General features: G+C 39.7%; 1 protein-coding gene across 1 annotated transcript in view; it reads right to left on the minus strand.

Annotated features, from left to right (window-relative positions):
* Positions 1-14368, minus strand: part of MTMR9 (myotubularin related protein 9) — a 43189-nt gene that overhangs the window by 9622 nt on the left and 19199 nt on the right. The window contains exons 4-8 of the mRNA XM_001088743.5: positions 13466-13639; positions 12074-12291; positions 8799-8960; positions 3162-3303; positions 1307-1527 (exon numbers count right to left, since the gene is read on the minus strand). Of these exons, the coding sequence (XP_001088743.1) occupies positions 1307-1527; positions 3162-3303; positions 8799-8960; positions 12074-12291; positions 13466-13639 (917 nt within the window). The remainder of the gene's footprint in view (positions 1-1306; positions 1528-3161; positions 3304-8798; positions 8961-12073; positions 12292-13465; positions 13640-14368) is intronic.

The raw sequence follows: 14368 nt of genomic DNA on the forward strand, positions 1-14368 counted from the left end.
CTACCAACTGGGAAGCAGAATGGGAATCTAGTCTGATCCCTTCTTGAAAGCTAGTCCTGAGGATATTAACAGGTATAACACCAAAAAAAAAAATTCATCATCAAACACATTTCTTAAATGTTGAATTAAAATTATATACACTGCTTTACTGAAGGGTGTCTTAAAGCCTTTAATGATTATGTGTTTGTGACCCTCTAAGTGGAGACGATATTATGCGCATTCTCCAAACTTCCTTGGCTATAGAAATTGCCAATCCCTCCTGTCCCTCCCTGCCAGAGTACAGTCCAGGGCTAAGCAGCACAAGCTTTACAAAACGGTGGCTGCCAGCAATGAGGCAAGGAAGCCTGGTGATTGTACCCTAAGGAGATTACCAGGCAACCTCTCTGAAAAATCATTCTGATGTGAATCTTCTAAATGAACCTATACACTTGATGGTGCCTGGGCTGGGAGGTGAAAAGTTTGTTACTCTGCCTGAGGACAGTTTCTAGGTGTAACAAAGTCTAGAGCAAGAGGGGGAAGACCTGTAATTTAGGCCAGGGATCCCCAAACCCCAGGCCATGGACCAGTAAGGGTCCGTGGCCTGTTAGGAACCGGCTACACAGCAGGAGGTGAGTGGCAGGTGAGCGTGTATTGCCACCTCCTGTCAGATCAGCAGCAGCATTAGATTCTCTCAGGAGTGCAAACCCTACTGGGAGCCACGCATGTGGGGGATCTAGGGTGTGCCTTTATGAGAATTCTCCTTATGAGAATCTAATGCCTGATGAGCTGAGGTGGAACAGTTTCACCCCAAAACCATCACCAATTCCGCCGCCACCCAATCCACAGAAAAGTTGTCTTCCACGAAACCGGTCCCTGGTGCCAAAATGGTTGGGGATCACTGCTCTAGGCCACACTTTTGATGACCAACTGGCTGTATGTCCTGGGAAAAGTCGCTTAACTTCTCTGGATCTTACTTTCTTAATAAAATTAGAGGGAAGAGCTAAATTATAAATTAAGGCTTTTTGCACATGTAAGATACTATGATCCTATGTTAAGAAATTAACATTTAAAATGATTGCCCCTTAATTCATGTATGGACTAATTTTAATCTAACAGAACAAAGTCTAGGACACGCTCTCACCTAGCATGAGATTGTCTCATAATAAGAATATACTTCAGATCATTTAACTTATAATTAACTGTAGCCTTAGATTTGGCTCTAATTTTAACATAGAGCCAAATCGTGGTCTCCTAGGAGATTTTGGCTACTTAGAAAGTAGCCAAAACAAGGGAAAAGGAAAGGTCCCCACGTGAGCAGCGTACTCACCTTTCACTTTCGTTGTTGCCCAGAAATGTTCCAAACTGTGAAGCATAAGCATGCTCGAAGAGCATGATGAGGAAATTCTCATTAAATTCAAAAGAACAGGGAAACTGACGAAGGATCTGCCACACGCAGTCCAAGAAGAGAAGAAATACAGGAGCCTCCCACTTCTGCTTGGTGTTACAGTAGGCTGACTGTGCACAGCGCTGCTGGAACGGGTGACCAGCCTGGGGGAAGATGGAGGCGTGATAGTCATATCCTGGTGAGATCACATAACAGAGCATTCTACTGACACCACTACACACAATCACAGAACCGACACCACTACACACAATTACAGTGACACTCCTAGTACCTGGAACATCATATAATTAGGGTAGCTGTTGTACAGATTAATGATTTCTTGGTACAAAATAAATAGTTGCAGCAACTAAGGAAAAAGACACACTTCCAAATCCTTAATGAGGCTGTGCAGCTAAGGTGTGACCACAGGAACTGCATTGCCCTTGGAATATCCTATGGAAGAATAATGAACTTAAGTAATAATAAACTTACAAAATAAACCTTTCTAGGTCTACAAAATCTGGAGCAAAGTCAAAGAACATAAGCTCTCAGTACAAACAAAGAATCATCATCACCTCTATCTAATGCTGTAGATTGTCTTGTACACTATACAAACCTCACCCTAAGTGGAGACAGATATGGAACTCTGATCAACTTTATAACGTCAGCTCTGACAGTAAATCTCTAATTACATATGAAAAGTTATTGGGTTGAAAGATCTTTATGAGTACTTTTCTACTGGAGATAAAGCTGTCCTTAATTACCCTCTTCTCCCAAAAAGAATGGCAAGAGTCTGCCATCTACTGACCAAAGTAAATTTCAGACTCATTTGACTGTCTTGTTCAGAACCCAAATACTGACCGTAACACAAATCATACTCTGCTAGGAATTTCACAGATCTGCTTTGTCTCTGGGTCCTTCTGCTACTGTATGTGACAAAGGTAATGCCACAGAAATTTTACAGTGGTTCATAGAATTTTGATATCCATTAAAATAACATATAAATAAGTCAGTCACACTCATTTGTCTGTCTACTATGCATCATGAGGAATATAGCTCAACAGACTTTCGTCAAATATGGAGCATAAACTTAGGATGGTCTGACTTAAACAGAGGTAAGGTCAGTTGTCAGGCAGGGTGGACATGGTGTACGTAACAACATTAGTACATAATAAATGTGAATTGTAACCAGAGGGCAAGATATTCTTTTTGCCAGAAAAACGTCTGCTTTCAAGATATGTAAGCATTTGTGTTCAAATACAATCATTTACCAGGTTACACAGTAAAAATATATTCAAAAGCAATCTCCGTGGAGGATAGCAATCCCCGTTATGAATGAGACCTTTATTTTGGTAGCCATCCAACATTACATGATTCAGCTTTCTCTGTGAAGGAAGCTTCACAGGGTGGAGCAGCATGAGCAAAAGGCAGAGGGGCTAAAGTGCTTTCCTTGCAACTACAGGCCCCACTCCCCATTCCCCGAATGCTTGTGTCTTTGATCCATCAAGACCCAGCTTCTGGGAGACCGCACTATGCCTCTCATTCTTTGTATTTCTCCTGTATGTGACAAAGCACAGCCAACAAGAGTTTGCCAAGTGAAGGAAGTGTCAAGTGAGGAATACAGGCAAAGAGACATCCAGAAACGAGGAGAAGACAGATTAACTGGCCTGCAGGAAATTAAACACACCATTTAGAAATTTTAATCAATCAAAAATTCACACATTATGTCAGCTACCACACAAACCAGGATCACAGCATCAATGAGCAGTTCCTCTGTGAATCAAACAGCTCTTCTCACCTGTAGCCACTCTCTTTCAATCAGGGCCTCAAAACCACGAATGGTCCTGCTTCTTGGCTCCAAGATGATCTGGGCCAGGGAGGTCACCTGGAGTGTGGAATCAGTTCCTTCTGTTCCATGAATCAATATTGATGCTCCTTCCCTGATAGGAAAATCAGGGAAGAGTACAAATGGGAAATGCCCGACACGGTCAATGAACTCTGTTAGTAGCAAGCGTTTACTGAGTACAACATTTTAGTCTACTGAGTCCGGTCTATTCAGTGTATTGAGTACAACATTCTGCTCTGACTTGTAGAGTTCAGAATCTAAATCTAAGGCACACGATAGATAAGCTTCTCTTGGGAAAAAATACGACTATAATGAATCCCAAATTTCACATGGCAAGACCTCTTTAAGTTGTAACCAATTTCATAGAAGCTTTCAGCTGAATTTTTCTTTCCTTTTACAAAACCAAAAAGCAGTTCTTACCACAGAAGGCATTTACCCTTTCCGCTTTAATCACTGTTAAAGCCTCCTCTCATCAAACCTACAGACATACACTAAAATTATTTTTCTGACTTTGACTCTACCTTTCCACCATCAGCTGACTATAAGGACACCTTCAGAAACTGTAATTCAATCTGGAAAATGAGACCTAGACCACACTTTGAGAAACATGACAACAGGAAAAAAACAAACATAAAACTGTCAATCTAGAAAGTCAGTGGTAAAGATACCACTGCATCATGAGACTCATAAGTGTCTGGAACCCCGTTATTCTAAAGAGAATGAAAGAAAACACCAAAACTAAATTTACTATATCTTCTCCCCTCCCCTTCTTCCGCCTTTCTGTTGAAACAATGAAGGAAACTTTGGAAAAATAAAAACCACCACCTTCACACAAAAGCTTCCAGTTTGGTTACTACTGTCAGTTTTTACCCATGTACATACATACTACATAGAGCTTTAATAAGAGGCAATTTCCTCTATTCTCACTCTTATTCTACACTCGTAGCCTTCCATGTTTGTACGTCATCTTCAGAACTAGGATATTAACAGTCGCAGGCACAGCTCATTCACGGAGCTTCCCTTGGTTGCTCTTCACAGATACTGCATTTTCCACAAATGGAAGGTTTGCAGCTATCCTGTGTCAAGCAAGTATGTTGGCACCCATTTTCCAACAGCATGTTTTACTTTGTGTCTCTGTCTCATTTAGGTAATTCTCACAATATTTCAAAATTTTTCATTATTATTACAACTGTTACGGTGATCTGTGATCAGTGATCTTTGATGTTACTACTGCAAGTTTTGAGGGCATCACGAACCACGTCCATATAAGACAGTGAACTTAATTGACAAATGCTGTGTGTGCTCTCACTGCTCCACTAACCACCTGTTCCTTTGACTCTCTCTCTTTAGGGACACTCTCTATTCCCAGAATCACAACAACATTGACATTAGGCCGGCCAATTAATAACCCTACAATGGCCTGGTAAGTGTTCAAATGAAAGGAAGAGTAGCATGTCTCATTTTAGATCAAAAGCTAGAAACGATTAAGCTTAGTGAGAAAGGCATGTCAAAAGCTGAGACAGGCCAAAAGCTGGGCCTCCTGCTCTAGTTAACCAAGCTGTGAATGCAAAGGAAGAGTTCTTGATGGAAATTAAAAGTGCTTCTCCAGCAAACACATAAATGATACAGTGACACAGCCTTACTGCTCAAATGGAGAAAGTCTGAGTGGTCTGGATAGAAGATCAAACCAGCTGCAATATTCCCTTAAGCCAAAGCCTAATCCAGAGCAAGGCCTTCACTCTCCTCCATTCTACAAGGTTCTATGAAGGCTGAGAGAGGTGAGGAAGCTGTAGAAGAAAAGTTGGAAACTAGCAGAGGCTGGTTCATGAGGTTTAAGGAAAGAAGCCATCTCCCTCCAACATACAAGTGCAAGGCGAAGCAGGAAGTGCCGCAAGCAGAAGCTATAGCGAGTTACCCAGAAGATCTAGCGAAGACCATTGATAAAGGCAGCTCCACTAAACAATGGACTTTCAGTGTAGATGAAATGGCCTTATATTGGAAGAAGATGCCATCTAGAACTTTCATAGCTAGAGAGGAACAATCAGTGCCTGCTTTCAAAGGACAGGTTAACTCTCTTGTTAGGGAAAAAATGCAGCTGGTGACTTTAAGCTGAAGCCAGTGATCATTTGCAATTTTGAAAATCCTAGGGGCCCTAAGGGTTATGCTAAATCTACTCTGCCTGTGCTCTATAAATGGAACAATGAATCCTGGATGACAGCACGCCTGTTTACAGCATGGTTTACTGAATAGTTTAAGTCCACTGTTGAGACCTACTGCTCAGAAGAAAAAATTCCTTTCAAAACATCACTGCTCACTGACAATGCACCTGGTCACCTAAGAGCTCTGATGGAGAGGTACAAGGAGATGAATGTTGTTTTTGTGCCTGCTAAAACAACATCTATTCTGCAGGCCATGGATCAAAGAGTAATTTCAACTTTCAAGTTTTATTTTAAGGCCATAGCTGCCCTAGCTAGTGATTCCTCTGATGGTTCTGGACAAAGTAAATGGAAAACTTTCTGTAAAGAATTCACATTTCTAGATGTCATTAAAAACATCTGTGATTCACGGGAGGAGGTTAAAAACATCAACATCAACAGGAGTTTGGAAGAAGTTGATTCCAGATCTCATGGATACTTTGAGGGGCATAAGACTTTACTGGAGAAGTCACTGCAGATGTTATGGAAATAGCAAAAGAACTAGAATTAGAAGTGGAACGTGAAGGTGGGGCATAGTGGCTCATGCCTGTAACCCCAGTACTTAGGGAGACCAAGGCAGGAGGATTGCTTGAAGCCAGGAGTTTGAGGTTACAGTGAGCTATGACTGTGCCACTGCACTCCAGCTTGGGTGACAGAGGGAAAGACTGTCTCCAAAAGAAAAAAAAAAAAAATGGCTTGGGGGGGGGGGTGGGTCACACCTGTAATCTCAGCACTTTGTGAGGCTGAGGCAGGAGGATTGTTTGAGCTCAGGAGTCTGAGACCGGACTGGGCAATAAACAGAGACCACATCTCTATTAAAAATTGAAAAAAAAAAAAAAATTAGCTGAGTGTGGTGGTGTACACCAGTAGTCCTGACTATTTGGGAGGCTGAGGTGGGAGGATCATTTGAGCCCAGGAGTTCTAGGCTGTGGTGCACCGTGATCCTGCCACTATACTCCAGCCTGGGCGACAGAGCAAGGCCCTGTCTCCTAAATAAATAAATAAATAAATAATTAGGAGCCTGAAGATTTGACTGAGTTGCTGCAATTTCATGATAAAACTTGAAAGAATAAGGAGTTGTTTCTTATGGATGAGCAAGAAAAGTAGTATCCTGAGATGGAATCTACTCCTGGTAAAGATGCTGTGAATATTGTTGAAATGACAAAAAAAAAAAAAAAAAGATTTGGAGAACCACATCAACTTAGGTGACAAAGCAGTGGCAGCGTTTGAGAAAACTGACTCTAATTTTGCAAGTTCTACTGTGGGTAAAATGCTATCAAACAGTATCACATGCTACAGAGAAATCTTTCATGAAAGCAAGAGTCAATTAATGTGGCAATCTCCATTGCTGTCTTGTCTAAGAAAGTGCCACAGCCATCCAAAGCTTCAGTAACCACTACCCTGATCAGTCAGCAGCCATCAATGGGGAGGCAAGGCCCTCTCCCAGGGCCAATAACCTCAAATATCAATAAAGTATTTTTAAATTAAGGTACGTATATTGTTTTTTCTTTTTAGATGTAATACTACTGCACAATTAACAGACTGTATTATAGTGTAAACATAACTTTATATGCACTAGAAAACCAAATATTAATAATGAATGTGACTCACTTTATTGCGTGATTTTACTGTGGTTTTCTGGAACCAAACCCACAACATCTCCAAGGTGTGCCTGTGTGTGTAATATACTATTAAGTGATGAACTGCAATTTACTTAATCCTATAGGATTAATCCCATAGTACTTAGCAATTTACTTAATTTACATTTAGGTTATGTCAATTTTTGTTACACTGTAGATGATGTACTTAGCTTTTTGTCTTCTGTTGAATTCCTTCAGGGGTCTTAATTTAAAGTAACAGATTCCTTGAAGTCACTTATGGTTAGGTCAACCCCATTCTCAGGATAAAACCTAATGACTAGGCTGAGGGGGGTGAGCATGTACTTTAAGGCTTCTGTGTATATTGCATATATACCTTAATCATCTGTGGGATATTCTGAATTCGATTCACTTAAAGTCTATTTTTATGTTTTCAGTAATTAATTATAAAGGCAAATTTGTATGGAGGTGAAAATAATAGGCTAATATATATCAGAAAAAGGGACCCAAATATGGCAAAATAAACCAAAACCCTGAATCTTCCCAAGAGTCTGGAAGCCTCTGTCTTTAAGGCAGCCAGCTCAAACGAAAGGAAGGTGGAGATCATGAGAACTGTTCTGCATTCTGCACTGAGGGGTGTCTTAATCTGTATCGTCGTGTTATTACAGCTGCAAATTGAGACAATGCGGTGATAACTGTTTATTACAATTCCTGTTTCATAAGAAAACAGAAGCCTCCGTACTCATAATGTAAGGAGAAATCTGGTAAACTTAGGTTAAAAAGAAACAAAACCCTCAGTATTAACAAAGTTACTGTGTATTTGTTATTTCTCTGCCACAGAACCTTGGTAGCTAATTCCCACAGTTTATTAGCTAAATGGGCTTCACCTAACGCCTAAAACAAAAAGAACAGGGATAGCCCGGCAATCTTGACCCCAAGGGACTATACCTGTTCATGGTTCTGTTACTAACTTACCACATGATTTTAGCAACCCATTCTATTATGAATTTCTCTCTAACCATAACAAATTACGTATATATTTCCCTAATTTGGAAGCATCAATAAAACAAGTTAAAGTCTCAAAGAAAAGTGCCATCTAACCATGTGGTGATAACACTTACACTACCTATTGTTTCAGTGGAATCCCCTTCTTAGAAAGGGCATTCTAAGCTTCTGCAAGAATTTATGCCAATCCTTCTGTCCCTGTTCAAGTCTTCTGCCACAAGACTCAAGGATTAGCAACCTTTAACTGAGTGGATAAACTACAATCACTTCATACACTCAACATCACTACAATTAGGCGTTCTCAACTTGAGATCCAGATGTAATGCCACATATCAAGTAGTTTGAAATAAGATATCCCAGAGGTTAGAAAGGATCATTTTATTGTGTAGCAAAATTACATGTTTCCTTTTGCTGATATTTCAAAAGTAAGGAGGTAAGTTTGCTCCTCTAAGAAAAAATAAGAAAACTTCCTTTCATTCTATTTCACAGTTTAAGAAAAAAATTGGCAAATTCATGATTTAAGGATGTCATGGAAAAAAGAAAAAGGTCCATTAGTACTTAAAAATTTGTGTCATGGAAGACATGTATATGTACATGGTTCCTATCTATTAAACAAACATTATCTATTAAATGCCAGACTCTAGGCACCTCATCAATAATGGGATGCTGTTGACTAGCCTACACAGTAATTTACTGCAAACTTTCACATACTCTATAAACATATGTCTGGATAAACACAAAGTCTAGTTATCAGTGCACGTCCTGCTCAGAAATGCTGAAATGCACTTTACCTGTCGATGCACTGAGCCGCGAGGCAGGCAGCTGTCAGAATCTCTTTGATATGAGTCAGCCAGTTAGAGGCCTCCAATTTACTGAGCCACCGGTCCATGTTATGTGTTTGGTCATTACAAGCTTCCACAAGTTTGATTAAGCTCTCCTGAAGAATGTGATACCTTTTAAAAATAAGAAAGCAAAAAATAACAAATCCAGAAAATAGAAAGATAAAGAAACCAAGCCAAAGACTCAGCCTCCAACATAACTAAGAGGAAAAGTAGTTCAAAATACTATAAAAATATTTACCCTGCTATACAGTAATTTGAGGATTAAAGGTTGAAAAACTAATATTTAAATATTGTTGCAAAGGCTTAAAATGCCTGCCATGGCAACCTATTCCTCATCTGAACAGATTAAACCTAGTTCACATACCTGGATTATCAGACTATAGGAGAGGCCAGAGCCCTGAGTTTCGTGACAGGTCAGGAGACACAGCACCACTTACATTTGCAATCCTGTTCCCACCGATCTAACACTAGAGACCCAGTGCCATCAGCAGCCTTACCCAACCCAGTTCGATCCCACTGTTTTCTAGCTACAGCTCCCATTCACCCACCTAGAGACACTTATAAATCACTCTTTTACAGTGCAAACAAGAGACTATAGGTGGAGGAAGCTGTGCGAAAATAGGTCGATATGGGGAGAAATTAAATCTCTACAGGCTTTGACTTAGGAAAATATAAGTATATGTGGCAAATCTGTTCAGTGTAGCAACTGCTGATCTACATGCAGAGGAGCTGGCCTTGTGGTGATGAGACCACAGGGCTGGCTTATAGAAAGAATGCTAGTGACAGGGACTCCTGCAGGCCTCCAAGAGCATGGCTTTCGCTTATCAAACACAAGGGCTGACTGTTCAAAAAGAAAGATAAAACTGACAAACCTTTAGCTAAAGGTTCTTTCACTAAAAACAGACAGAAAAACAATGCAAATCCAATTAGAAATGAAAGATGAGATATTACAACTGATATCACAGAAATACAAGGGATCATAAGAGACTGTGAACAATTACACATTGACAAATTGACTGGATAATCTAGAAGAAATGGATAAATTCCTAGAAGCATACAACCTACCAATACTGAGTCATGAAGAAAGAAAATCTGAACAGACCAATAATGAGGAAGAAGATTAAAAAGGTCTCCCATCGAAGAAAAGCCCTGTTCCTGATGGCCTCACACACTACCTGATTTTGAAGTATGCTACAAAGCTATAGTAATCAAAACAGCTTGGCACTGGCATAAAAACAGACACACTGACTAATGGAATACAATAGAGCCCAGAAATAAATCCATTCATTTATGGCAAATTGATGTTTGAAAAAGCTGCCGAGAACATACAATGGGGAAAGGAGTTTCTTCCATGAGTGGTGGTGGGAAAACTGAGTATGCACATGCAGAAGAAACTCGACCCTTACCTCACACCATACTCAAAAATCAACTCAAAGTAGATTAAAGAGTTAAACATAAGACCTGAAACTGTAAAAATAATTAGAGGAAAACGTAAGGAAAAAGCTTCTTGACATTGGTCTGGGCAAAGATTTTTTGGATATGACCTCAAAAGTACAGGCAACAAAAGCAAAAATAGACAAATGAGACTGCATCAAACTAAAAAGTTTTTGCACGGCAAAACAACAGAGTAAAGAGACAACCTATGGAATGGGAGAAAACACTGGCAAATAATACACTGGATAAGGGGTTAATATCCAAAATATGTAAGAAACTCAACTCAATAGCAAGAAAACACATGACCTGATTAAAGAATGGGCAAGACCTGAACAGACATTTCTCAAAAGAAGACATGCAAATGGTGAATAGGTATTTGAAAAAAAAATGCTCTGCATCACTTATCATCAGAGAAATGAAATTCAAAACCACAATGAGATATCACCTCACACCTGTTAGAATGGCTATTACTAAAAAGACAAGATTTAACAACTGTTGTTGAGAATATGGACAAAAGGGAACCCCTGTACAATGCTGGTGGGAATGTAAATTAGTATGGCCACTGTGGAGAACAGTATGGAGGCTCCTCAAAAAAATTAAAGATGAAACTGCGATAAGATCCAGTAATCCCACTTCTGGGTAAGTATTTCGAATATCTGAAATGAAATCAGGATCTCAAAGAGGTATCTGCATTCCCATGTTCACTGCAGCACTATTCACAATAGCCAAGATACGGATTCAACCTAAATGCCCGTCAATGGATGAATGGATTAAGAAAATGTGGTACGATACACAATAAAATACTATTCAGCCTTAAAAAAGAGGGTAGGCCAGGAGCAGTGGCTCATGCCTATAATTCCAACACTTTGGGAGGCTGAGGCAGGCGGATCACTTGAGGTCAGGAGTTCGAGACCAGCCTGGCCAACATGGCAAAACCTGGTCTCTGCTAAAAATACAAAAATTAGCCAGGCATGGTGGCAGGCACCTGTGGTCCCAGCTACTTGGGAAGCTGAGACAGGAGAATCACTTGAACCCGGGAGGCAGAGATTGCAGTGAGCTGGGATCGTGCCACTGCACTCCAGCCTGGGTGACAGAGCAAGACTCCATCTCAACAAAATAAAATAAAAATAAAAAAGACGGGAAACCTGTCATTTGCCACAGCATGGATGAACCTGGATGACATCATGCTACATGAAATAAGCCAGGCACCCATGCACAGAAAGATAAACACTGTATGCACTCACTTACATGTGGAATCTAAACAAGTTAAACTCATAGAAACAGAGAGTAGAATGGTGGCTGCCAGAGGAAGAGAAAGTGGCAGGAGGGGTCGGGGTAGAAGGGACACAGATATGGGGAGATGTTGATCAAAGGTTACAAAGTTTCACTTAGGAGGAATTAGTTCTGCAGGTCTATTGTATAGCATGGTAACTGTAGTTAAAAATAATATATCGTATGCTTGAAAACTGCTGAGAGAATAGATATTAAATGTTCTCACCGTCCAAAAAAATGGTAACTATGTGAGGTGATAGTTGTGTTCATTCACTTAATCAGTTCTCAACGTATATGTATATCAAAACAGCAGAGTGCACATCACAAATACATATAATTTGTATGTCAATTAAACCTTAATAAAGCTGACTAAAAAAAATGAGAAGATGGCTAGACAATCATTGACCCTAGATTAATGCATAGGTTAATTTGAGCACTTGTGATTTTCAAATGGCTAACGGCTTACCCACTGTAATTAGCTTCTAATAAGAGTCCTTACTATCTCTGGAATCTTTTACCTCTCAATGGACTTATGAATTCGCCTCCACTGGGGATAATGAGCTTCTTGTTCGAAACCACCTCCTTTGGCTCTAGCTTGCTGAGCCACGTTCAGGGATCGGGTGTCAATGATGTAGCCACGCTTTCCCGCCCTGAGGGTAGCATTTATCAGCTTCTCATCTTCCTTGCACCTCCTCCCATTTGTGCCAGTGAGTGGCTGACCACTTCGCATAATTACCTAGAAGCACAATAGAGCTGAAAATTCAACAGCAGTTGCTTTTACAGTTTCTGAAAACAGAAAGAAATTAGATTAAGAGTATCTCAAAAACAATTGTGTGACACTCTGGAGATGGATTTGATCCATAAACAAATAAATATTTGCATGTATTGATAACAGTTAATAACTGTAAAAGATAAGCCTGGAGCTTTTACACAGTTTGTCTGTCTCAAAACACTGTCACATAATAAATTATATCACCTCTTCAATATCAAATATTGCAATTCATTTAGTGTGTGAATCAAATACCTGTAGACCTGGCCCTGTAATAAGACAATAATGGCCTATGAGCCAGTAAACCTTGACTTCAACTGAACATACATAGAGTTGGTAGGTTTTAACAAGAATTATAAAAAGTAAAGGCACCAGTGGCAAAATTTAAAAGTTCAAACACTGTTCTCATTGTTTGGGAAATCATTTCCAATACCTCAGAAGCTGATTGTCTATTATTTATTCTCCAGTGGCCTCTACCATCCTTTTCAGTATTCCAGGATTTAACTACTTGTTTCCAAAAACTACCCTACCAACTATATATCTGGAAATGTTTGCTTTTGAAACTTTTCTCAAGAAATCAGTGTCTACTATACTAATGTCTTCCCTGGTGAATGGTTTAGAGTTCTTTCAAGAGACCACCATTACAAGGTAGTTATCTTAACTCCTTGTTTAATCCTGACTCCAGTGTTTACTAGAGTTGTGACTAAATGACATGAGCATCACTCTTCTCGCCTTTGAAAATAAATACGTCTGCTCAATTCACCTTTCACATGGAAAGTTGGTAAGAAAAATTCAAGTCTTTTATCATTATTCTGCGCAGAGAAATTTCTCATTTTTCTACCAGAAGAATGTTGCTGTAAGCATCAAATAAACACTAGTTTCCTTTGTATAGTGTCCTGGAGATAAAGCTATCAGGGCTTTTATACGGCTGAGCAGGATCATGGGAAGAATTCAGCATCACATCCTCACCACAGAAAACACTCTACTCCTGATTCCCTAAAGCTTACACTAAGGAAGCCCTCGTGGTGGAGACCGGGACAATCATTTCAGTGAACAGACAGATAGAAAAAGGGAACATTTCTATGAAAAGATCCCCAAGCCAAGCCTTTCAGTACATCAAGCAGTAGTGCTGTGCACTTACCATCCCATTTTTTTTGTGATAATAGCTTAGTACTGGGAAGCGCCCTCCATGTCGAAATGTAGCTACCTTCCGAAGCGCTTCATCATCGATGGATCTGGGCACTGTGACAATTGGCGGGTAAGAGGGACAGACAGCAAATTCCTTATTGACATAGCTTAGCCTCCATTCACTGGTCTGAAAAACACAAAATACTTCAAAGCTAAGCAACTATCTCAATGTCACAAAATAATCTGAGAAATTTTAAAAGACCTTAGAGGTCAACTTTCACTGATGAAGAAGCCATTTCTCAGGAATTTAACAGGAGGATCTCTAGCTTGTATATAAGTAGCTGCACAGAAAAGGAGCTCCGCGGTTCAGGGCCAGCTTCCTGCATTCCTAGGTATCACCAGTTCCTAGAAAATTCTTTCTCATACTGAGCAAAACTTGTTGCTCTGTAGCTTCCTCTATTGGTTTTTACCGTACTTTCAGAAAACACAGGACAAGTTCCCTATTTCACACGGTATCCCATCAAATGTTTGAAAGACAGTTGTTTCTCCTTAGTGTTCTATTCTCCAAGTTAAATATATTAAGCACATCCACAATTACCATGGCCAACGTCCCACTTCTTCCTTTTCTGGGTCCCATTTAGTTTGTTAATGATCCTCTAAAAGCACAAGTAAGACTGTAAGACTCCAGATAATGCATCCCCAGAACAGATGAGAACAGAGCTACTATCTACGTCAAGTCCTTTGTTCTTTTCTTGTAAAAAAGGTAAAAAATGTACTAAGATTGGTAAAACCTTTCTTAAAACAGTAACAACTCAATACTAAGGAAGGTTAAGCTTAGGAGTCAATGAAATAATTTCAAACTGAATACTCTAAGGACTAAAAGTATATAATATAAAACTATCAAATGACAACTTAT

This window comes from Macaca mulatta, chromosome 8, assembly GCF_049350105.2.
Source record: "Macaca mulatta isolate MMU2019108-1 chromosome 8, T2T-MMU8v2.0, whole genome shotgun sequence".
In the NCBI taxonomy this organism is placed as follows: domain Eukaryota; kingdom Metazoa; phylum Chordata; class Mammalia; order Primates; family Cercopithecidae; genus Macaca; species Macaca mulatta.